This window comes from Marmota monax, unplaced genomic scaffold (assembly GCF_021218885.2).
Source record: "Marmota monax isolate L192 unplaced genomic scaffold, Marmota_monax_Labrador192_F-V1.1 WCK01_AAM20220418_F8-fsc00003, whole genome shotgun sequence".
Classification (NCBI taxonomy): Eukaryota; Metazoa; Chordata; class Mammalia; order Rodentia; family Sciuridae; genus Marmota; species Marmota monax.
The window spans coordinates 11,071,085-11,097,887 of NW_026694084.1; the positions used below are offsets into that span (position 1 = coordinate 11,071,085).

General features: G+C 38.1%; 1 protein-coding gene across 2 annotated transcripts in view; it reads right to left on the bottom strand.

The window, feature by feature from the left end:
• Azin1 (antizyme inhibitor 1) overlaps positions 1-19,653 on the bottom strand; it is a 30,442-nt gene extending 10,789 nt beyond the window's left edge. Inside the window, exons 1-4 of one of the 2 annotated variants that reach the window (XM_046464715.2) lie at positions 19,288-19,653; positions 14,809-14,946; positions 6,376-6,533; positions 1,507-1,703 (exon numbers count right to left, since the gene is read on the bottom strand). In XM_046464715.2, the coding sequence (XP_046320671.1) occupies positions 1,507-1,608 (102 nt within the window). In that variant the 5' untranslated portion in view covers positions 1,609-1,703; positions 6,376-6,533; positions 14,809-14,946; positions 19,288-19,653. The remainder of the gene's footprint in view (positions 1-1,506; positions 1,704-6,375; positions 6,534-14,808; positions 14,947-19,287) is intronic. The other variant, XM_046464713.2, reaches the window with a different exon arrangement.
• Between the last annotated feature and the right edge of the window lie 7,150 nt (positions 19,654-26,803).

The following is a 26,803-nucleotide window of genomic DNA, read 5'->3' on the forward strand; positions in this document are numbered from 1 at the left end:
ACAGAGTAGAATTTGGAATGTTCAACAAAGTATATACCTCCATTAAAACTGCACATTAAGCTAGGCGCAGTGACACATGCCTATAATCTCAGTGAGCCCAGAGGCCAAGACAGGAAGACGGGAAGTTCAAAGCCAGCCTCAGAAAATTAGTCAGACCCTTCAAAAAATAAAAAGGACTGAAGGTACAGCTCAGTGGAAAGCACCCCTGGGTTCAACTGCCAGTATTTAATGGGCTAACTGCAAAGAGAGCTGGGATAAAAAAAAAAGACAGGTATTCAGTTTTATTTATTATCTTAGACAAAACATGAAACTGGAAGAATGAGAGTAGGCAATGGAAAACTAATGAACTTGAGGGAATGGGGAAACTGTACTTAATGAATATTCAATGAAATTAAGCAGAAAATGTGAGGTTAGGAGATCACTATTCTAAATAACATGTGCAAGGCAAACCAGGGATAATGGGAGATAATACAAAGAATATTAAGGTATTTCTAAGATTATACCTGACCCAGGAAAAAAAATGTTACAGTTAGAAGAGGATGATAAAGAGAAAAGGCATTAAAATCTGACTACAAGCTTCTTAGGAGCTGGTTGAACAGTATAAGTTCAAAGTTTGATAATGAAGGATGAGAAAGTAAGAGATTTTGCTAGGGTGAGGAAAGACTGCTCTAGCATTTCTGTAGAATCCAAGTCAAAAGAAGGATAAAAGTCTTTTGGGTATCCTATTACAGAACACTAAAGTAACATGATAATCCAACAAATTTGGAGAATATAGGAAACTAGTTCCCCCAAAAATGAGCAAATCCTAGCCAGGCATCGTGGCAGATGCCTATAATCCCAACTAACCAGGAAACTAAGACAGGAGGATTCCAAGTTGAGACCAGCCTGGGCAATTTAGTAAGGTCCTATTTCAAAAAAATAGAAGGGATAGAGTGATGAGGCTCAGTGGTAGAACATTTGTCTAGCATACCCAAGGCACTGGCTTCAATCCCTAGTACTGGGGTAGGGATGGGAATCCATTAGTAAGTTAATAAATGAAAATAATTCTACTAGTCTAAAATAAAAACAAATGATCTAAATTAGAGGTGAATACAATTCTGGAATGTATGACTTTGTACAGATTGACTCTCCTGGGAAGTAAACATTCAGTATAAATTATCATATTCATAATCAACATATGTAAAGAAAATTAAATAATGAGGTTGAGAAAAATTAGTAAGAAGCCATGTGCTGATTAGGTTTTCCAGCAATGTTTTAAGAAAATAAACAGAACATAAGAGTTAGGTGCTAAAAAATAGAGAGGTGGCAATTATGAAACATTTTAAAATAATGTAGACTAAAAAGAGATATACACTGTTCAAGGTAGGGGTGTCCGTGTTAATTTAAAACCTGGAAAAGTTAACCAAATCAAACACTTTTTATCAGATTAACTTCTTAGAAATTAACAAAGCACTGATGTTTTCAAATTAGGAAAATTATTTTGAAATTATGAAATGGTGCACTTACAAGAGTATGTTCATAAACATAGTTATCAATAACATTTCCAAGGTTTGTTCCTTCATCCAACAGGCCAACAGAGTAGTTTGCATCGTCAATAAATCCTTTCATCTCAGCCGTATTCCACAAAGCCGAAAGTCATAAACCAGGAAAAACAAGAGACGGGCCACCAAGCCTATGTCTGGGTCCTTAGAATATGCAACAAACTGTCAAAATAAAAGTTATATCAAAGTCTACATTATTTCAGTAGTTAAACATTACATGAATTATTAGTGAAAGTGTGCCAAGTGCTTAATTTAGTCAAGAATTTGTGATCACTTAGCATTCGGAAACACTGAATTACTTTAATGCCCACTCTAAAAAGTTAGTAAATGTATATAATTTATTGAGAAGGTAACCCACCCAGGTACCCAGTAACAAACAGTAGGACCAGGTAACTTCAGACATGTCTTACAATATTCTAGAGTAGATAAAAATAATAGAACTAGGCTGGGTGGAGGATAGCTTCAGGGGACAAACTGTGACTTCTTTGAATACAGACTGTTCAGGTTTTATACTCAATTAGAACACCTGGTCTGTGCTGTTTTTTTAGTACTATACAAATCTTACCTCAATTTCTCAAAATCTCCCTTAACCATCTTAGTCAAAAGGCTTTGTAAACCCTGCCCTCCAAAAAAGCATATGAAACAAAAACACCTGTTCAAGTGCTAGCTCAAAGAGATAAAAACTGAGTTGCCAACTGATTTTTTTTTTTTAAGTCCTTGGGCTAAACCCAACTTTCCCAATCAAACCTTCCCACTTTACTTGGTTCTCATTTTCTGGGGCAACACTTGCTGCTATACAAGGCTCATCTTCTCTGCTGAATTTCACTGGTCCTTAGGTGATTTTAGGAAATGATTCCTTCTAATATAGACATGATAAAACAAGTCCTTCGGATAGACAGACTACCACTCACTTTTTGTGACTAATTCTATCTTGATAAACTTTATAGTCATTCCTGAGTCCTTCATTCCTCCTGCCACCCCCATCATTTACCACCTCCCTATATCCTGTGTAGGAGTTCATGTTGGGTGATGGTCCTCATCCTGAAAATGCACTCCATTTTCAAGGGTTCCCACACATAGTAGTATCAGCTTTTTGGTTATATCAGAAGAAAACTGCTCAGTAAGCTGTAACATTAGTCAAATTTCATGAAATATAAACAATACTTAGTTTTAACTTAAAACAGCACTTTAATTCTAAGAAGCCAACTAGATTCAGTTCATCAAACCTCTTTCATGATAGGGGGAGACTAAAGTTGATGTTATTTTTATCACTCCAAAGAAGTTAATTTAGGCATATTTGCATGACAATTACTACTTATGCAGTGAAGTCAAATCATAGTCTAGACGTTCTCTAAAGGATGTTGTGCCCATCAAGTAGTCGTTTTTTAGGCTAAGAATGCATATTTATCTTAAGCAATAAGGCCAACTAAGTGTGGATACTTAGTAGTAGGTTGACAGAAAAAGAACACTAAATCAAAAAGATCCATGCACCATGGTTTGGCACCACCGTTTTACCAGCCAAAATGAACAAAATAAGCTTTTGTTTATTCCGAGAACTACATTTTTAAAAAAATTATCAAGATCTTCAGCCTAAATAAAATCTCAGTTCACTAGTCTCTTTAAATGCAGTACATGTAGCATTTATTTGAGAAATCTTAGGTTATGGATAGTCCACCGCCAAAGGCAACTGAGGCCAAATAGTTTGAATTGGGGATTGAACCCAGCACCTCATGCATCCTAGACAAGCACTCTACCAATAAGCTACATTATCAAAAATCTAGCTTTTAAAGTCAGGACAAGATAATTTTTGTAGCTTAGGGTAACTCTGCTTTAACACTCAGTATTTACAAAAATATGAGGCCTGGGGCTGGGGATGTGGCTCAAGTGGTAGCGCGCTCGCCTGGCATGCGTGCGGCCCGGGTTCGATCCTCAGCACCACATACAAAACAAAGATGTTGTATCCGCCGATAACTAAAAAATAAATATTAAAATTCTTAAAAAAAAAAAAATGAGGCCCACTGGATCCCATCTTACCTGCATAATGCCCATTCTTCAGAGTATTTCTATAGTAGTATGCTGATAACTGTAAAAATATTTTTCCAACTACAGAATCTAGAGGGTTTAATTATCATTGCCTATTAAAACTAGCTTAAATCTCAAAGCAAACATGTTCATGTCATTATAGCAGTATGGCATGCTGTTATATAAAGCTGGAAAATTGTGTTATAAACAAAATGCAGCGCCTGCCTTCCCAAAACTCATCCCTGTAAATCATAGGATCCCTTTTTGTTGGAAATAACACAATTCAGTCTCTTTAATACAACTTTACCACATCCCCATAATCAACTAACCATTTCTCATAGTTAATTTCTTCATTGTATTTCCACTGGCATTAAAAAAAAACAAAACAAAACTCCTATTGTGCCTACTCAGCTTTTACTTATCTTTATGACTATTTTCTTTCCTTTGGTGCTAGGGACTGAACCCAGAGCTTCACAGAGGCTAAGCACTGGACTATAAAACCCAAACCCCATGACTATCTTCTCAATTTTAAACCCGATTTCTGAATCTTTTGTCTAATTTTCAGATATGCAGACCCCAAATTTGAAATTTTTCTTTCCATTTTTGTATCCATGTTAACAGTTTTACATGTAATAATGTATACTCGTTTTGGCATGTAATTATAATCATCTACTACCACAAAGTACTCTCATGTCCTGTTTCCAATAAATTCCCAACCCAGAAACCTGCCACGATAAGACTTCTTTAGAAGTAAAATGATTTTAAAAATTAAAGGCCAAACCCAAACATCTGACAAATGTTATTAATAATATGAATAAAAATATACCACCAACAATAAAAAGAATTTCGGAAAGCATATGCTGGCTACAAAACAAACAAGAAAATGTTAGTGGAGTAGCTACACATCTTTGAAATGTAACTGTCACTTCAGAAGTAACCGAAGAATTATTAACCAAACAAAAAAAAGGATTGTTAGAAAAAATAAAATTCATTTTTTATATTGGTAGTACTTGACAAAAAGGATTAAAGCACTTCTGAAACCACTAAAACAGATTTAGGTGTAATGCTACTTGATTTTCTTAATTATACTGAAAATTACAATAAAATATTTGATTAAAGCCAACTTATTAGAGTAGATCTTGGGAACTAAAGAAAAAGGACTTTACAACTCTTTTATTGGAAAGTTCTATTTGTTTTATTTTTTGCTGCTGAGGATCAAACCCAGGGCCTTGTGGGTACTTGTGATCTCTACCACTGAGCTATATTCCCAGCTAAATTAGGGAGTTCTTAACTTAAGAGGTGGTGATAATGTATCCCTTATGCATTGAAAAACCTGTCTTTGACATTCTTTTTGTTGTTGCTGGAATTAAGGACAGAACCCAGGGACATTTTAACACTGAGCTACATCCCCAGTCCTTTTTATTTTGAGACAGGATCTTGGCTCAATTGCTTAGGCCATCTCTATGTTGCAGGGGCTGATGTTGAACTTGTCATTTCCTGGGTGTACATGACCACAACCAGTTGTTTTTGACATTCTTAAAAAGAAGTCTTTAACTGTGATATGCAAGTGATGTGCATGTAAATGTTAAGCTTAGCTATCAGTTACTGTTAAAAGCTAAAAGCTTGTCAGTCCCAGAAAAAACAAATTCTGCAACTTGTAAAACACAAATATCTTCAGAAAACAGGCTTTCTAAGACACTTTGAGCCAATGAATTCAAATGAAATGTCTGTTATTGGAGATCCAGTATTTCCATCAAAAAGGGCCAATCAGGGTCAAAGTAGCCTGATCATGAATGAGTCTTTCTACCTTCAATATTATACCACCATCTCACTGAAGGAATTTTTTAAAATAAGTTTAAAAACTCCAGGAGATCTTTCCTGTAATTTTCTTAATGTTAGCAAAAACACTGTATAGCTACACTGTCACAAAAAGCAAGGTTTGTGTTAACATTAAAAAAAAAAAAAAAAAAACTAAGAAACATTTCTGCTAGAATGTTTAGAGGTATTAAAGTTAGTTGCTGCCAATATTATTAAATAAATAAAAATTCTGAGATGCAGCATGTTCTAGCAAGCAAAAAAAATAAGTGTGCATATGTTGAGGTGAGCAGAGTTTATACTGTATACCAGATTCAGCAAGTTAATTCACCTCGATTTTTAACACCACAGGGATTATTCCCAGGACTTCTCCATCCTCTTAACTGAAAATACAGAATCAAACCACGATGTTAGATGAAATGTTCTAGTGGTTCTGGTTATAAATCAGAAACAAGATTAATTCTAACACATCATGCACCACTATTTATCAGTTTGGTGCTGTTGGACCTTAAATTATTTATAAAACTTTAGAAAATCTATTCTATGTAGATCCTTAGATTCTCTTCACCAGAATGCTTTAGAACTTGAACTTAGTAGCAAATTTTATAAAAGCTCTGATGCTTACTGGTATCCACAATTATGAAAAGGTGTTCTCTACATACAAGCACTTTCAAAGTTATTTTCACAAACACTATTAATATATGGTTGAGAGAAACCTCAGGTTACTTCACAATACTAAAGTTGCTATAATCACAAAAGTAATTTGTTAATAGGAAATTTCCTCCTGGACTCAGCTGGGGAAAAAAATTTTAACATCCCTCATTTACACCTTTATATTGGTGTTTTCATAATACATTTTCCATGAAGAGCTGCCAAAAGAAACAAAGGCTCCAAAGAACCACACACTGCTCCCTGGAGCCTTCCATGAGGCCTTGAGTCCTCATGTTCACAGGGAGGGTAGCTCCAAGAGTAGTGGTTGCAGCAGCTGGGCACTTGCCTTGTTACACACCTGCTACAAAGGCTTCTACAGTTGATTGTACTTCAGAAGAAACTGATACATCTTTCAAATAATCACAAGATAATTCTGGCAGCAACAGCCCACTTGACACCAAGCTGGATGAATATGAGTCTTGGATTTCTGAAGTGAAGACCTCCCTGGAAGTAGAACAGGGAGAGCTGAAAGGTTGAGAGTACTGTTTCAGAGACACCTAAGCAGGAAACCCAACCTTAACACATCAACCATTTTTCTAACAGGACTTTTACTCATTTAAAAGTGAAAAACTGCTATTTTGAAATTTACACTACTATAGTTACTCTGAAGATGCCTAAGGCAATAATAGGAAGTTCTTTATTTTTACATAAGCATTTGATGACTCAGCACTCAGCTTTAAAAAACATATGTCAAAAAGCCCCCTCCTCTGCATTCTACCTAAAACAGGAAAAAAAGTTACTTACCACACAGAATACCTTTAGAAGTGATCGATCAGAATAGCATTAAAAGAGGCTTCTAAAAAATGACTTTGGCACTATAGATGTAATAAGGCCTCAAGCAGGTCTGAACCAGGGAAAAAAAAAATTCCAGGAAGCTACATACTAAAAATGATAGGAAGTTCTAATAAATTGGGTGATGGCCATAAGATCACATAATCCATTTTTGCCATAGTGGATAAAAACAAGTGACGGAACACTCAGGATAACCAGGACAGGGCCTGCTTCAACTGACAATAACTGGAAAGCTAGTGATCACAATAAATACTCATAAAAAATTATTTTTCAGGAGATGAGTTTGGGAGGGGAGGGAAAAAAACTGAGTAAGCCTAAAGAAAGAACACTAAAAGATCTGAAGATTTTTTTTCGCCCTTAAAAGAACAAGAATGAACAAGAGATGAGAGGGAGGGTTAAGGAAATAGGCCCAACTTATTTCAAATTAGGTTCAAAATGCCTAAAAATAAATATTAAAATGTATCTTAATAAGAAAAATAAAATACAGAATTTTCACAGCAATGTTATTTTACATGTGGAATTAACACTATTAAACTCCCTTGACAATCTGAAGACTCGATTTTTTTCCCTAGAAAAAGTGTGCCTGCGCAAGAAAAATACTGAAATCTCATCTTATTTAATGTAAATAAGATTTGACATATTCATACTTTAGGCAGATCTCACTAACTGGAAGCCCTAACTACAATGGAATACTTTTTTATTTTGTTGTATATAAAACATATGTGAAATACAATTACTGCAACAAAGACCAGGTTAAGCAAGCAATTAAGAAACAAGAGTCATATCTCAAAGGTCCTTCTCACAGGTGGCAGTGTGTGTGTCTCCCCTACAGATGTTTAGACTTTTGCTAAGCACCATTCCCTTATTTAATAGTTTTCTTTCATGGAATCCTAAGCAATACTTTGCAGTATGCTATTTTACAGGATACCCTGTCCTGTACTGGCTGCAAGTCTAAATAGACATAGGTGCTACAGTCTAGGACACATGCTCAAGGATGGAAATGCTAGGTTGGAAGTGACAAATGAATTTTGAGTCTATTAATCTTTTTTATAAATCATGCTTTCCCTTTTTCTTATAACCTGTAGGAGCTCTTCGTGAATTCAGGAGAGCAAATATCTCCTTTGGAATAATACTTGGTTACTGTTACAGTTTCCAAAATGAATGTACTAGAATACACCATCCTATTTGTGATCACACCAAATATAACTCTTGTTGATTACACTAAACCTAGGTGATGAACTAAGAGAGAATACTTCCTGTAACAGCTCTTTGCAATACTTTCAGTAAAGAGCAAGGAATACATAAAAATAACCTGAAGTAGCCAGGCACAGTGGTGCACACCTATGATTTCAGTGACTCAGAAGGATAAGGCAGGAAGATCACAAGTTCAAAGCCAGGCTCAGCCATTTAGGAAGACCTTGTCTCAAAATTAAAAGGCTGGGGATGTGGTACAGTGGTTAAACACATCCCTGGGTTCAATACCTGGTACCACAAAAATAAAAAAAAAGAAAGTCAACATAAAGCTAATATTAATTTCAATTTACATGAGGTTCAGTCACTATAAGGAGTAATATCCTAAGGATATGTTAGACAACTAAAGAATTCAGTAAGAATATACAAATAAGAAACCCTTACAAATTCAGCAACAACTTTTTATTAGACAAACCTTAGAATGTGATTCATATTTCACTTACAATAATTATGATAGAGTAGTGCTGCCCAATGTTCTATGATGAATGAATTGTTCTTTACTGGTAGTTCAAGCATTTGAAATATAAGCCTCATGCATCGGAGGAACTAAATTTTTTAAAAACAAAGCTCTCCTCCCCCAGAGTATTGGGAATCAAACCCAGGGCCTCACACATGCTAGACAAGTGCTCTATCCATGAGCTGTGTTCCCAGTTGCTAAGGTACCTGTATATGGCTATTGTTTCAAACAAAGCAGTTCTAGAAGATACTATTTTCAAACCTCTAGAGATCAAGACCATATACATCACAAGAAAAAAAACAAAACAAAAACCTCTCACCATTGTCCCCCAAAACAACTGTGTTTGAGGTATCAAAGATCAGTTCATAAACTGATTAAGCTAGATAAAATGAACAAAATAAAATCCCATAGTAAATAAATCCTGAAGAGATACTTGAAATATGTGCTTACATAAAATGAGGCAAAAAATTTATGAAGAATATTTCGAAAGAGTTTGCTATTTTGACTCCTGCTGCAAGTCAATCCATTAGACATTTCAAACCTCAAGAGTGGCTGCATACATTCCTGGGCAAACTGAACCGGACCAGGCTAATCCTTCTAAGTCAGTATGTTATCCAAATACTTTCTACTTGGACCATCAAGTGAAAAACACCAGATTAGGGAAAAGGATGGCTAAATCTCTGCTTCAATTAGCATGCAACAAACTAATTAAATAGGCATGAATAACCTACGAATGGAGGTTAAGAATAAAACATCTGTTTCCTGGGCCTTCCATTATGTAATAAGTACTTTCACTGGAAGAGTGTCCTCAGGCTTATCTAAACAATGACCAACCTAGAACAGCAAACTACCAAATTTACCTAGTGTTTACAAAACCTTTCTCATAATTAATTCCTCCGTGTTCCAAAATGGTTTTGAGAGGTGTGAAGGAGAGGGGTAGGGGAAACCCTAAATTGAAAAAAGAATGTGTTGAGTGAAGACAGTGTGAAACAGACTGGTAGTCACTTTATTAATTCTCTCAACTAAACTATGCAGTGTAGCAAATGCAAGAAACAGTTCAACATCTTTAAAAACTGGTCTACACCATTTTCCAATCTTGTTGGCCCTCCTAGAAAAGATAAATTTGCCCCAAGCAACAATACCATATTTCCCGCCCAAACTTACTAATCTATTAACATGCTTTTAATTCACACTATGCTTATACAGAATATTTTTCTGCTACTTTATACCAGCAGAAATGCACCCTTAAGTATTTTATGCATGTCAAAGAAATAAACATACTTTAAAAATATATTTTAAGACTTGGTATGGTAGCACATGCCTATAATACCAGCTACCTGGGAGGTTGAGGCAGAGGATCAATCACAAGTTCAAGGCCAGCCTGGGCAACAGAGAATTCCCTCAAAAGTAAAATAATAACAAAACAAAATAAAAAGGGCTCATTATATAGCTCAATGGTAAGAGGCCCCGAGTTCATTCCCCAGTATGGGGGGCAAGGGTTGTTTAAAAATAATAAACACACACCCACCCCTTAAAACTATATATTACAATGATAGTTTTACTCATCTTTCTCCAAGAAAATCAACCATTAATGAATGTTATGTTGAATTTGCTTGCATCACAGTATCTTTAACTACCATAATCAAATTTCTCCTTTTTACCACAAGTAGAATCAACTCTTTTTTTTTTTTCAGTTGTAGATGAACACAATACCTTTATTTTGTTTACTTAGTTTATGTGGTGCTGGAGATGGAACCCAGGGCTGGGGATCACACATGCTAGGCAAGTGCTTTAGCCCTGAGCCCCAACCTCTCTTTTCTATTAACAATTTGTGATACATGAAGAAGCAGCACTAACAAATTCATAAAGAACGTTAAAATAATCTTAAGGTGGGGTCCTACTAAGGCTATATAAATACTAACAATTGAAAGTCAGAACCTGAATGCTGATGTCCTTTTGATGTTTCTGTAAGAACATACAGTCAACTAATAACAATCAGGTAATTTTTAAAGCAAACTTAAAAAGTACACTTAATTAATTAAATCTCTTTCTATACTTAGATACAATATGATACTGAAAGACATATGATAGCTAGGCTTGGTTGCCCAGGTATAAACCCAATTACTTGGAAGGGTGAGGTAAAAGACTCAGAAGTTCAAGGCCGGCCTTGTCAATTTAGTAAAGACACTGTCTCAAAATAAAAAGGGCTGGGAATGTAATTCAGTGGCAGAGTGCTGCCAGGCTCAATCCCCAACAACAACAACAAAAAGGCAGGGGGTATACAATGATTAATTCAACCCGACTTCATCACTGAATCCATTGGTAAAAGCTATTACCAAATCCACTAGTTAAAGGGAGTTTAGTTTTCTGGACTAGGTAATTTTAAATATTTTCCATTAGGCTAATTTATTAATTATACTGGAGTTACAGCTAAAGGGAACTGAAAACAAAACAAACACACTAGAAACCCCTTACCGGGGTTTCCATAAAGCCCTAGGAAATTCCACTATTGCTACCTCCACCCCAGGACTGAACACAGAATAACTTTACCATTCAGGTATATGGCCAGTCCTTTATATTTTATTTTGAGACAGGGTCCTGCTAAATTGCTGAAGCTGGCCTCAAACTTGCAATCCTCCTTCTTCAGCCTCTTGAGTAGCTGGAATTGCAGGTGTGTACCACCATGCTAGGCAAACATAAGGAATTTAATCTGAGATACTAATATTAAAAATATTTGTCAAGGTATTCTCAAGTGCTGGAGTTGGCTGAAGTTGTGGCTCAGAGACTGCATGCAGAGGCCCTGAGATCTATCCTCAGCAACAAAGATATTTTCACAATGCTCACATAATGCATCATACATATTCTAAAAACAAATTTCAAAAGAAAATGATTTACAGCTAGTGATGGGCACATGTATAATCCCAGAAATTTGGGAGGCTGAGGTAGGATTATAAATTCCAGTCTTTGACAATTTAGTGAGATTCTGTCTCAAATAAAATGAAAAGGGGGTCTGGGGATATGGCTCAAGCGGTAGCGCGCTCGCCTGGCATGCATGCGGCCCAGGTTCGATCCTCAGCACCACATACAAACAAAGATATTGTGTCTGCCGAGAACTAAAAAAGAAATAAATATTTTAAAAAATAATAAATAAATATATAAATAAATAAATAAAATGAAAAGGGGCTGTGATGTAGCTCAGTGGTAGCATCCCTGGTTTCAATAGCCAGTATTGAGGGAGTGGGGAGAGGTTGTACTATGTAAGCAACTTCCATAGCTTCCAGATCCTTAATGAACTACCTCTAAATTCAGATGTTTATTTGATTTAAAAACCTTACCCTGAAGCAAATCCTGGAGCTCAGATCTCCTGCACAGGAATTCTACTAATATTCAACAGTTAACATGCTTTGCAATGTTATATGCAAAGTCCTCTTATTGGTTCCAAATAGTACTGTTGCTCAACAAAAGATTAATCTCAGGGTTTCGGTTTCTAGAACACACTATTATACATAAGAATATTACATTTCTGGGAGGTATGATTCTCTTACCATTTTTACTAATTCTAGTGAAACCATAGAACAAAGTATTTTATGAGTTCACAATTTGTCAAGGTTTAGAGCAATAATGTGGTATCTATAATATATAACGTAACTCTCTCCAAGAGAATGAGTTAGCATCCTGTAATCACAATATATCTACATGAAAACTCTGGAATATTAACATTAAATGGGATAGGATAAAAATAGCCTCACCTCAGCACAGATTCAGGTCACATTTTTCTCCCAAATTAGTTTGGGTCACACCAAGGAAGCTGAAGGAAAACTCTTAAAAAAAAAGTTTTCTGGGTTTCAAAATTATATGAATAAGGGATTGTGGGCCTATAGCTTTACAGCAAAGCATCTAGTACAAGAGTATATGTTAATACCTTGTCCCTGGGCATAATAAATCTAAAAATCAGTAATTTGGGCTGCCAGAACTTACAGAATAAATAATAAACATCTTTAGCATAGTCTGTCTGTTCCCACTTCCCTCACTCAAAAGAGTAAGGACTTTCTGAATTTTTGATATTACTTATTATTCTAAAACTACTTTTTCTTGTTTGGCAAAAATTATTCTCATATATTTCAGCTTACTGTTATCAGTGTCAAATGTGTAAGAGGAAACATTACAAATGTTAAAAAAAAATGAAGATTTAATTTCCAATTTAGCAAAAAACTTAACTAAAAACATCCTTCATTATAGCCTTCCTTAAAAGAAAAATTAATTTTCACCTTAGAGTTAATTTGTATCTTTGCCAATCAGACCCTCCCAGTTAACTTCAGGGAAAATATCAGATATCCTAGAAAAGACAGCCTAACAATATTAGGTAATGGACTTGGTACTAAGATGTTGGCACCATGCTTCTCTTTTAATATGCATACAAGCAATCTGTTTAAAATGCACATTCTGAGTGGGGCAATATGGTATACATGCCTGTAACCCCAGCAACTCTGGAGGATGAAACAGGAGGATCACCAAGTACAAGGTCAGCCTCAGCAATTAGCAAGATCCTGTCTCAAAAGATTCTGACTCAAGTTGGGTAGGATTCTATATTTCTGTTCTAGATGATACTAATACTACTCATCCAAGAAACACAATGCATAACCAAACAGCATTACAAATTTGTTGTTGTTGTTGTTTTGCTTAGGATTAAGAATTATTCTAGTCCAACTTTATTATATGGCTGTTTCAAAAACTAAGCAATTTGCTTAAATTTATACAGATTAGAAAAAAGCCAAAATAGGAAAACCTCCAATCAGGGTTATAAGCATTAGAACTTGTAACTTATAAAATCCTAGTACTTAAAACTGTTCTGTCTCTTTAGCCTTAACCTAAAAACCTGAAATCTAAAAATCATTTAAATGAGTTAACATCAACATCAAATGGTACTTTAAGGGTTTGCTTTAACACCCTCTCATAAGATAGAATAAACATGCAACTTAGGGGCAGGGGATGTGGATGTGGCTTAGTGGTCAAGCGCCCCTGGGTTCAAACCATGGTGGTGGTGGTGGTGGTGCAGATCAGTCTAAAGAAACACTAAATTCACCAAAACTATCTTTTGGTTTTGTGAAAATTTCTAATACTATTCCTTCCAAGTTTCTGGCCAAGAGAAATATCCTAATTTCAATACCCCAAATCAAATTTCAATAGCAAGAAATCTATATACAATTAAGTTTTTAAATGAACCAACCACACAAATCTAGCATATCAAATATTTTACTGAGGAATGATATTTTGCATGGGGGATCAATTCTAAAAAGTCAATCCATACAGAAAATCTAGTCAAAAACTATCCTTGAAAATCTGTTAGAAAGGTAGCAGGATGGGGGAGACACAGACATCTTTCAGAAAGTCCTCTAAAAACAACCAGTTGTTCCCAACAGCTGAGTATTATACAAAAAGACATTTTATGAAAAGGAATGTAAACTAGAAAAATCATATTTAGTCTAGCATGATGTTCATGACTAAGAAAACAAAAACTAAGATTCATGTTTCAAATCCCATGCTCTGAGGTATAGATTAATGAGTGAAATGTCAGCAGAATCCTTTCCTTTATTTAAAAATGTCTTTGGGACTGGTGGTGTAGCTCTGTGATAGAATGTTAAGCATGCATGAAGCCTGAGGTTCAATCTCTAGTACCAAAAAAATAAAAATGGTTTTTGACTTTTTTCTGATCAAGACCAGTACTTGAACCAAAGTTAAATGGTTGAATGATGTGGCAAACTACATCTTAAATCCAAAAACCACTGTACAGCCAGGGATGGTGGCATACGCCTGTAATCCCAGCAGCTTGGGAGGATGAGACAGGAGGATCAAAGCCAGCCTCAGCAAAAATGAGGCACTAAGCAACTCAGTGAGACCCTGTCAATACAAAATAGGGCTGGGGATGTGGCTCTATGGTTGAATGCCCCTGAGTTCAAACCCTGGTTCCAAAAAAACAAAAACAAAAACACTCTACAATTTATTCATGTAAAATATATTATATGCATTCAAGAGAAAGTAAATTATAAATTACCCAGTTAAGTGGTGAAAAATGCATAAATTAAACTGAATAGTTAAGTCTAATCTATAACTGTCAAGAGTTTTTAAAGATCACTGCTCTTAAAGAAATATAACTTCAAGTTTTGAAAAACACAGCACTCTCACTTGCCTTCATTTTACTAGGATCCCCTAGGTACTTACATGGACAAGTTAGGAGATGGAACCCCCCTATCATCAGCTAGGTTCCCAAGGTGGCTCGGCGTTAAAGTCAAACTGCTCTCTATACAGCACTTCTCCTAGGCCTTCTGGGTAGTTGTATACTTGGTCAGAAAGTTCGCCCTAAAGAAAATAAAAGTGGCAGATAATTCCATGTTAAAAAATAAAATTCAGCTGTGCTCCAATAGCAGGTTCACTTAAACTACAGAACTTTAGTTTTAATAGAATACGTTTTGTTAAAGTCACATTACCCAAAATGTTTCAAAGTGTTTACCATAGAACCAAGCACTTTTTATTAATAATCATTTCCAAGCTGCTCTACTACAGAAGTTCACAGAACCTGGCACCAGTCACCTTATCAAGTTGCTTTTTTTATCTACCTATTCATGAATTTCCAGTCTAATTTTGCCTCCCCCGCCCTTTTGGTGGTACTGGAGATTGCATCCAGATTGCACATGCCAGGCAAGCACTCTACTTCTGAGTTACACATCCATTCCTTTTTATTTTATCTTGAGGGAGATAGGACCCCAAACTTGTGATCCTCCCACCTCAGTCTCCTAGGTAAGTGGGACTACAGGCATGCACCACAGTGCCTGCTATAAATTTTGCTTTCATTTGTCCAAGTTCCCCCAACAATCCAGCATATATGCAAGATTTTAAATACATAATGTTCCAACTTGATCTTAACGTCTGGAACTACCCAGAACACCCTTCAACTTCAAGTCTAAATTTTTCTTTGCTTAATATGCAAATTCTTATTACTTAAAAAAAAAGTTGTACATCCTAATACCTTATGTATCTGAATTATTGAGAAGTCCTTATAATGTTAGGCAAGTAATCTCTTAAGCTTTATTTTCTCATACCCAACTTATCTAGATCTACACTTCATTCTATTACCACTAGAAGCAAATGAATTGTCAAAGTGTTTGCCACACTACACAAAATGCTGTTTTATAAATGGTCATCACCTATTACAGTTTGACTAGTTCCCAAGATAAAATGCTATACCTACATTTCTATTTGTAATTCAATAGTTACTGTTTTAAAGTAATAGAACCTGACAGTATGTGCTAGAAAAGGTTGGTATGGTAATAAGGAAACCAGAAATAATAAAACTAGAAATTTAAGGTCAAGAGTTCGAAAAATTTCAGAAGCACTCTTAAGCATGCCTAAAGCCTCCCTTTCCCTTCCACCAGGATTCAAGGATTCCTTGAAGGAAGTAATATGTTCTACTTAGCAGGGGAAACTGGTTAAAGACACTCACAGTTGATGACCAAAGAATACATATTAACTTGCAACAATGATTACAAACTTACATAAAATTCCAAATAATGTGCTACTCCGTAAACATTCCAACTCTTCCCACACCTAGATAATTTTTAAAAATAAACAAAAATACTACTCATGCCAGGGACAGTTCACTTTCAATTATCCTAGGCAACAGGATAATTATCCTTGGTGAGACATTATTCATCATTTCCCTGCTATATTACCCACAGCTATTTTGCTGTTTAAGTGATATGAAATATAAAAACATTAATCTTTAGAAATGCGAGAATATTCTTCAGTAAGATCTTTAATAAAACTTGAAGCTGGGCATTGTAGAGCATGCCTATAATCCCAGTGACTTAGGAGGTTGAGGCCTAAAGCAACTTAGGGAGAGTCTATCTCAAAATAAAAAAAAGTGGTTGGGGATGTGGCTCAATGGTTAAGCACTCTGGGTTCAATTCCAGGTTACCCACCCCACCCCCAAAGACACTAAATTTAACAAAAATATACTATCAGGGAAAGAAGGTGCCAAACTTTGAAAAGCACATTTTCAAAAGTATGAATGATTAAATAAAAAGATAAAGGAATTATGAAAAATTTTTCAGTCAGAATGGTTTGCATAAATTAGCTAGATGAGACAACTCTGCAACCAAGTTCCTCAACAATTATTTGAAGAGCATGGCATACCAGACTTGACTGAATCAGCCAGCAGACCAAGACACAAAAAACCTATCACTTTTGACATTTAGTATCTCAAAACTTAGTATCTCAAAATTATGATTTTTTTCTACACATTGTTTTTACCAATTATTTCTAAGGTTGTTTTGTAGTATTCTTTCAAGTAATAAGAAATATCAAGACAAATCCAAATTGGAGGGTAGTCTATCAGGTATCTAACCAATACTTCTCTGCACTGAAAATCATGAAAAGCAACAGAAAATATAAACTGTCACAGATCAGATAAGACTGGGGAGATATGACAACTCAATACAATGTGGTAGAGTTAGGACTGAATTCTGGAAAAAGTAAAGAACAACAAAAAGCAACTGTTGGCTGGGGTGTAGCTCAGTGGTAAAGCATTTGCCGAATACTAGTAAAGTTCCAGGTTCAATCCCTAGTACTCCAAAAACCAAAAGCCTGGTGAAATTTGAAGAAACTCAAGAGTTTAAGTAATAATACTTAACAAATTCAGTTTACTTTAGATTAAATGTACCACAATACTACAAGATGGTCAACTGGTTAAGTATACAGGAACTGTTACTGTCTTTGAGACTTCTTTTGTGTGCATAAGACTGAAATTTCTAAAATAAAATTATATATTTTTTTAAAAAATCAGGCAAGGTATTTATACAATGTACTATTCAGCAATAAAAAACCTACTGAAAAATGCAATGTGAACATCAAAAACATGCCAAATTAAAGCCTTTTACACAAAAGAATGCATATAGATTGATTCTACTTGTACGGAAATTCTAGAACAAACAAGACTAATCTTTTAATTTAAAAAAATCAGAATCATGGTTGAGTCTGTGGCAACTTGGAGACAGTTTGACTAGACAAAAGGGAACTAACTATCTGGGCCAACAGCACTGTTCTGCACATTGATAGAGGCTTGAGTTACTACATAGCAGTATTTTTTGTAAGGCTCAAATAGTACACTTTTGTGGATTTTACCGTCAATTTTACTCCCCCCAAATTTTTTAAATTGCTAACAGCATGGAACCCTATCTAACGACGAGGTTCCTATCTAAAGTTGGAAGGGAAGTGTTTTGGTGTCTCTAACATAACTGTGAAATTCACGCAACAATTATATAAGGCAAATAAAAGAAAATGTTAATGTTAATTATAGAATCAAAGTGGAGGTACCACTCTTTAACCTGTTTGGGATCCTATATAAATATACGTTGGGGGACAAAAACTATAATTTGATTTCATTTTTATTCCTATAGTCAGTCATCTTTCCTACTTAATGTAAAACTCCTCGGAGCTTATTTGTCCTCAGGATCAGTATTTGCATGATATCTTATGTGTAAGGATCATTAGGGCCTCGACAAACAACCATTAGCCACATTTCTATCAGGCTTTCCTGAGCGCACAATAAGGGAGAGAGATTCCTTAAGAGTCATTCTTAACCCAAGCTAGACACAGAAAAACTTAACATATTCAACCTAGATGCCACCACAAAATCCAGTAAAATCTGCTGAAACATGACTGGACTGTAAATTGTATCCCCGACCATTTCTCGTTTCCTAGCCAGTGGTTTAGTCTAAGGAATACAAGTTCAGGGCATATATTCTCTAAGATTTGAAACACGTCATCACCATTAACTGCTGGCAGTCAAGATAATACCTGATAAGCCACCCCAGCCTACCCTTTTCCCTCTTTCTGCCCAGAAATCGCGGCGCGAACTGGAAAGCGAAGCCATGGTGACTAATACTTAGACTCCGGGAGGTGACTGGGGTGAGTGAAAGCGACTTGGCCCAATCAGGAACGCCGCAGAGGCGGAGCGGCAGCCCCGAGGCTTCCAGAAGGGGCCAAAGGCCTCCCGCACGCTACTTGACACCGGGGCTTCCCCGCCGCCGGGCCCCGAGTGGGGTCAACTTTCCTCCACCAGAGGGGGACCGCGCTCCCCTCACCCCCCAGACCAGCTTCCTCCGCAGCTGTCACAAGAGGCCGGCGCTGGGCCCGACCGGCTCCATTCATAACCCAGCGCCCAAGCCGCTGCAGCCCATCGCGCCGCCCACCCGGCTCCGGAACCAAAGGCGGCCGAGCAGAGCCAGCAGCAGATAGGGACCACGGCCCGAGGGGCCGTAGCTGGGCCCCCTCCCCGGAAACAGCAATGCACCACGGGAGAGGGGTGGGGGCCGCACGCTGCCGGGAGTGGACCACGACCCCCGGCGGCCAGACCACCGCGCGCGCCCCCGCACGCACACGCCCCCTCGCCCCAACCGCTGTGGCTCGGGTTCTGCCGAGCGCCGGGCGGCAGCCTCTGAGGCCCTGAAGCGCGACCCGCCGCGCCAGCCCCGCCACCCGAGGCACCGACAGCCGCCACACACGCCGCTGTCCGCCATGTTCGAAGCGGCTGGCCGCGGGGCGCTGCGGGGACTCCAGGGCTACGCGGCCCAGCGGAGGCACCCACCGCCCCCGAGGCCGGCCCGCGCCAGCTCCTCCCGCTCTCCTACTCCCAGTACTCACGTGAGATAACGGCCCAAAGAGTCGGGTAAAGCGTCTTCTCTTTTTCGGCGGAATTTTTAAAGAGGGATGTGGTTACCTTGAGCAGAAATACCCAAGGCGGCCTGGGCCATAGGCTGCGGGGACGACGTGGGGAGAAAAGCGCGGCACCGACACCAGCTGAGCAGCAGTGGCAGCGGCGGCCAGAGAGAAATGGAGCAGCGCGGGTAAAAGGAGAAAGTCGCGGGCTGGGTGGGGAGAGGATTTGGCCTCGTCACACCGCAGAGCAGCAGAAGGAGAAAGGAAAAGAAGAGGCAGAGAAGGCGACAACAGGGTGAAAAGGAAACGCTTCAGCCGCGAGGAGAGCCAAAGAGTGTGGGAAGGCGGTGCCGGAGACGCCAGTATTTATAGCCAGTGGGCGGGGTCTGGTGACGTCACAGCCCGCCAGGCAGCCGCGCGAGCGGGGCGGGGCACGGCAGTAGACTGGGGAAACTCGAGGGGCGGAAGAGGAAGGAGGCCAGCGCTGGGCTGTGGTGAGGGGAGGGGCGACCCGGCAGTGCAGGTGCAAACCCGCGGGTCGCTTCCCGCCCTCCAGCCGCTCGCAGCTTTAGGCCTGCGGAAGGCCCACCACAGTGACGTGGGCCTGAGAGTGGCCTGGCGTCTGGGCTTGATCACGGCGTGTCCCCTCCGCCCCCGCCCCGCAGCGCCTGCGCTCACGCTCGCGGCAGACTCCCGTGCTTTGTGAGCTGAACAGGTCTACACACTAGCGGCAGTCCTGAGTACTGTCTTGGGCTCGGGTCAGCGCGACCCCTGCTTTGCACGGGAGGCTGTGGGCAGGGTCTTTGGCGGTGGAGCTCGCTCTATTTTGTGGGGACTGTGGTCTACACCTGGGGACCGCCCTTACAAGGACAGGTCAAGCCTTCTCGGGATGCAGCAATTCCTTTATGGAAGTGATTTCCTCATGGCTAGAAAGGGTCGGTCTAGTTTTCGGCTTGTGACCCCAGGAGAATGTCCTCAGTACTCCCGCGTTGCAATACGGTGCAGAAGAAAAAAAAATTTTTTTTTCTTTAAGGAGTGTGATTTTGAAATCTATATTTTAAAATGGGTTGGTGCAGCCGGGCGCAGAGGTGCCCCCTTGTAATCTCAGCGGCTCCAGAGGCTGAGGCTGGAGGATCGCGGGTTCAAAGCCAGCCTAAGCAACTCAACAACAGTCTGTCTCTAATAAAATACAAAAGAGGGCGAGGGACGTGGCTCAGTGGCTAAGTGCCCCTGGTTTCATCCCTGTACTAAAAAATAAAAATAATAAAGTGGGCTGGTGCTGTCAGACCGAGCCTTAATAATGCAGAAGCAGTGTTGAAGTGTACTGTTGCTACACGCACATGACTAATCCCCCACATCTTATATGAGCATTTTGATTTTCCTACTCCTTAACAAAGTTTATACTATCGGGTCCAGGATGACTTACATAGCTTTCAATTTGTGCGCCCCCCCCCCCTTTAAGGTATCTTAGTGATAATGTTGTGCAACTTAGACTTAACAGCGCAAAGCAAATAGGATTGATAGCCTCCAAAGTTAAAGTCTTTTGAATCTTTGAGCTGGTTGCAGTGGCATAGACCTGTAATCCCGCTACTTAGGACAGGGAGGATCACAAGTTTGAAGCCAACCCTAACAATTTAGCGAGATCCTGTCTCAAAATAAAAAGGTTGAGATGTAGCCAAAGATAAGAGTGCCCCTGTGTTCCGTCCCCAGTAATGCAAAGTTAGGACCTTTGAGTTGAAAACCCTCACTTTTTCGCCTTTCATTCTGCCCCGCATTCTTTTTACATTGTGACCAGCACAGTTATTAAGAAATCGTCAAAGGGGGCTGGGGATGTGGCTCAAGCGGTAGCACGCTCGCCTGGCATGCGTGTGGCCCGGTTCGATCCTCAGCACCACATACCAACAAAGATGTTGTGTCTGCCAATAACTAACTAAATAAATAAATATGTTTTAAAAAAAAAAGTTAATATATGAATGAATGTTTAAAAAAAAAAAAAAAGAAAGAAATCCTCAAAGGAGAAAGGAAGAGAAAAAGGCAAGATATCTTGTGATGATGAAATGTAGTCTCTGGAATAGAAACATTAGGTAGAAATTAAGAGTTGTGAACTCTAACTGATTTTGTTTTTCTGTATTTTGCTCTGATGTATCTTGGCTTTCTGTAATACTTCTTGAAAGTTCTGTGCAATTCAGAACACAGCAACTTTACCAGACACCCCCATCCCCACCCCCAATCCATGAAGGAAGGAAAGCTAAAATTGAATACACCACTTGACATCTTACAGTCTATCAGGAGAAATAAAACAACGACACAACTACTGCTGACAGATAAACAGATTTTTAAAATGCTACAAGGAACCTAGTAAAAGGAGGAAATAATTGCAGCTAAGAGAAAACCTGCCAGGAAAAGGTACAGAGTCATTTTGTGCACCTACACTCCAAGGAAGGGAAACAGGTGATTTTGAAAGCTGATGTTCTGGCAAGGGAAACATGAGCAACGGCACAAAAAGGTTTACAGAACTGAGTGGGCTTTCCACCTCCATCTTAAGAGCATGGTTACAAAAGAGATTGAAAAGGTAGGTTAGGGTTAGATCAAGAAGGAATTGGGACTTTATTCTGGAACCATTTAAACAGGGATATGATATCCTCAAAGATATGTTTTTAAGAGATTACTCTGGCATCGGTGGATGGGATTGAAAAGAAGTAGGTGATTTGGCAGTAACAGTGAGGCAGACTCAGTAGTTTTTTTAAAAGTACTAAGGGATTCAGAATGGAACAGTGAGGCAGACTCAGTAGTTTTTTTAAAAGTACTAAGGGATTCAGAATGGAACAGTGAGGCAGACTCAGTATTTTTTTTAAAAGTACTAAGGGATTCAGAATGGAAAAGGCAAGCAGTGGGAATTAAATGAGACTGCTTGGAGCTTAAGGAGTTTGAGCTGTTGACAAAATCCAGGTAAGGTCCCCTGGAAATGGGGAGATGTGGAGTTCTCTGGGTTGAGTTTGGGAATTAAGGAATTGTTGAGGTGAACAGGAAAAGGAATAAAAGCACAGGCCCTAAAGAAATGCCAGAGATAAGAGACACTGGCAGATAAGACCAAGAGCAATGACCAAAAGTAGAAAGAGAATTATAATAGTGCAATGTCAAGCCATTCAGGGAGCAGGTGTTTGAGGATGGAATGTGTGTTCAGAATTGTCATCTTTCTCAAGACAAAAGTGGGTTCTGATTTTTGCAAATGGCAAATCATTGGTGAACCCTAATCTCATGTTAAGAAATTTGGATTTTTATCTCACAGGCATTGGGAAAGGTTGCAATCATTCTAGTGATTTGCATTTTAGAAAAGGAGAATATGGAGGTGGGAAGAGAAAGGACTAAGTGTCAGCAGGGAAAACATTTGAGAAGCAATTGTAGTCATTCATGAAGAATGATAAGAAGTTATCATTCTGAGAAGAAATAATTTGTGACCTTTAACTGAACAATTTCAGAAGAGTGGGAGGAACAGAAGGTTGTAGAGGTTCAAGGGAGGAGTGTTTGAAGTTAAGTCATGAATAATGACCTCTCTTCAAGTGAAGGGTACTGAAGTAAGGCCTAACCCAACATTGTTTACACCATGAAGCAATTCCTCAATTATTGTTACAACTATGTGCTCCGGTAATGAGTAAATTCAAACTTAAAGGATGATACTTGCTTTTAATGAATACCATAGAACTTTGAAAGCTGTGCTACATCTGAGTAGACAGAATGATAGCTTCCTAATGAGAACAGCATATTTAATTATGTTTGGGGTTTGGGGTTTGGGTTATTTTGCCAAGTCAGCTTCCTCATACACAAATATACAGGTAGTACCAACAAAAATATTATCATTAAATAGAGAACCCTAAGATCAAATGATAGAATAACGTTCACACTTGGATCACCCTGGTCCACTGACTCAAACCAATTTGCTTAACTAATTTAATTATTGATAGAGGCAAGTCACTGAAAATAATATCACCAGCTTATGAAAGAAATCTCATGTAGTCACATATGTGAATGTGACAAATGAAGAGTAATGAAATCTCAGTTCAAATAAATGCTGAGGTTTTGGGATATGTTATCTGAAAAGCATGTGTTAGAAACTTAATTCCCAATGCAAGCATGTTAGGAGGAGGGGCCCGCTGAGAGGTAATTAGATCCCAGAGGGGAGTAAAGGGATCAATGCCATGACCGGAGGTAGTCCATATAAAAGGACAGAGTTTAGTCCCCTCTGTCTCTCTTTCCCTTCTGCCTTTCTTTCTCATCAGCTCTTTGCCCTTCCACCATGGGATAGCACAGCAAGAATGTCCTCACCAATCTTGGATTTTCCAGTCTCCAGAACAGCCAATAAATTCCTGTTATACATTTTCCAATTTGTGGCATTGTGTGATAGCAACACCAAATGGACTCAGACAATGGAAATCTTTAAAGAAAGCTCAATTCAAAAAGAATATTTTTGGTCAGGTAAATTCCTAGAGTATTTCTTATTATGTAGAAATCCAAAATATATAGGTTCACAATATTCAAAGCATTCACATTTAAAACATTATGAGGACTGGGACTGTAGCCCATGGTAGAGCACTGACCTATGGAAGGTGCTGCATTTGATCCCAGCACTGATAAGCAAATTACAGTAGTTCAAATCTCTACCACATCTTTTTGAGCACTGATAACCTTTCTAAAAAGCTGGCTCACTTATCAAAAATCAGATGCTATGGTATTTATGGCCTAGTAAAAGTGGGTAAAATATTTCCAAATTATTTTGCCATATGCAAAGTTCAGATTATGTACTATTCTCTCTGCAATAACTATAACTCCATTAATTGCTGAGTAGCTGTTTAAAAATAAAAGCCTTTACAGTCATAATTTATCTGGGTTGATTTTCACTTCAGATAAGAAATCATCTAATTTTATTGTCATGTGTAAATTTTTTTTTTTTTCACAAAATGTAGGGCCAGTTCAATAGGGTTATATGGCATTACAGTTTAGAAGTGCTCTTCGTCCTAACATTGGCCTATATCCTCACCCATATTTTTGTTCACAGAATAATTTAATCTATAGAGTTGTATGCATGGCAAGCATAGGGAGATAGAGACCAGATACAAATCCAAGTATGAAAGGGAAAAATTGTCCTATTTTCATTTCAGTGGCTATGTATGTCATGAACTGTTGGTCAACTTTTTAACTTTTCTGAGTGACTTGGACAATTTCTTGATAAGCAAGTTATAAGCAATACACTGAAGTCTTTCATTACTTTGAGGAACAACAAATTACTCATTGTTAATGTAAGAAGACTGATTTAGAAACCTACGTAAGAGGCCAAAGCAATAATCCAGTTTTGCAAATTAAAAGTAATTCACATGACTAGAATCAGTGAATGACCCATAGTTTTTTTCTTTCTTGTCTTTCTATATTCCTTGGAAGTTTGGGAAATTAATGTCATTTGTACTGTGCTGCCAGACAAGTATATAGTTTGTTGAGAAAAACATACAGCATGAAGAGTTTGTATCTCTCTATCTGAAACAGCATCCTGTCAGATAACCTAAAATTTGGGGGTTAAGCCTTAGAAAATAGGAGCTATGAAATCTAATCTTGTCTAGTTTGTAGTGTGGTTTGTTCTGTATTCTTTAATAAATAACCTTGCTTGAATACTGTCACATGAGCTAATTTTACTTCTTAAATAGTTATTAATGGTAACTGTAAACTATATTTTATTTAATGACACTTTTAAAATGACATTTAATTTGAAGTTTGACAGCACTTATGTAAACATTTCTATCTAAATTTGCTTTATGTTATTGTAACTGAAAAGAAAAGCTTATGTAATAAAGACTATAAAATGTTAGTTCTTTTATCAAAATAGGGAGATGAAACATAAATTACTTGTTTTTATAAGGATAATCTTTTTGTGCCTGAATTAAAAAGGTCATTTAGCCACCTACAATATAATAGCAATTGAAAGATATTTAGTCAGAGCTAGGGATGTATCTCATTGGTTAAGCTTTAGCCTCATATATACAAACCCTGAGTTCAATCCCCAGTAAAAGAAAATAATTCTTAGCTCTACTTATCTAAGTGACTTGCTTCCTTTTATTTATGTACTTTTCCCCTGCAAAAATTTATTCCCTTATTCTCTGGAGAGATTTTCCCCAGCCATACCCTGAGTTCTGTTGACAGCTACCATCTTCTTAATCCCAGCTTCACCAATCACAGGAATTGGTATAAGGGTTGATAACTTCTCATCCAGCCTTAGGGGCTAAGATAGCACAACAATGATTGACACGTGTCTGATTCAGACCATTCTTTCCTTGGGATTTTTCACTAACAAAATGGTTGCAGGAGTGGGGCATAGTGGCACACACCTGTAATCCTAATTTATTTGGGAGGCTGAGGCAGGAGGATTGCAAGTTTGAGGCCAACCTAGACAATTTAGTGAGACCCTGACTCAAAAAGGACTGGGCTTGTAGCACAGTGGTAGAGTGCTTGCCTCACATATGTGAGACTTTGAGGTTCTTTCCCTAGAACCACCAAAAAAAAAAAAAAATTTAAAAGGGTACAGGAAAGAAATCTTAGAGAGGGAATCATTTCTTCTGTGACACTTAGGAGCCAGATCTGCCAGTAACTAGGATCCTAGAAGAAATCTATGTGAGACAGTAAAACCAATGTTTATGATGATTCTAGTTAAACCATTCTTCTCCTCCTTCAGGTATACCAACAAAGAATTCCTTCTTCTGATCAAAGGTAGTTTCAGCTAGTTTTCTGTCAGTTGCAACCAAGAGTTCAGCCCTATGCAAAGAGAAACAAAAAGATCTTCATTCAGGCTCAGAAAATAAATTGCACAAGTACAAGAGAGGCCCAATTGTTTACTATTTAAATAGTGCCTAGAGATGTTGACCACAAGCTTGCCATGAACTAACAAAGGCAAGGCTGAGAGGGAGGGAATGAGAGAGAGAGAAAACTTGAATGCAATTTTGATTGCAGTAAAAGTATAGATTGGAAGGGAAATAGCAGTTTGGTTTGCAGTTGAATCTGACTCCAATTGTAGCTTTTCTGTTTTGGGGGAAAAGTTTTGTTGTAAAGTTCTAAATAATGAATGGTACAAGAGAATGAAAACTATATAGTTTGGAAGATAGTCATAAAGATGAGGGGATCTAGAAAACAATGTATTATTAAGAATAATAAAAGATAGATAAAAAAGATTAAAAAAATAGCTGGGTGCAGTGGTACATGCTTGTAATCCCAGCAGCTCAGGAGGCTGAGGCAGGAAGATGGTTAGTTTAAAGCCAGCCTCACCAGCGAGGCCCTAAAAAACTCAGCAAGACCCTGTCTCTAAATAAAATATAAAAAAGGTCTGGGGATGTGGCTTGGTAGTTGAGCACCACTGGGTTCAATCCCCAGTACTTAAAGAGAGAGAGAGAGAGAGAGAGAGAGAGAGAGAGAGAGAGAGATTGGAGGAAAGACACAGAAGGAAAATGGAAAAATGTAAATGCAA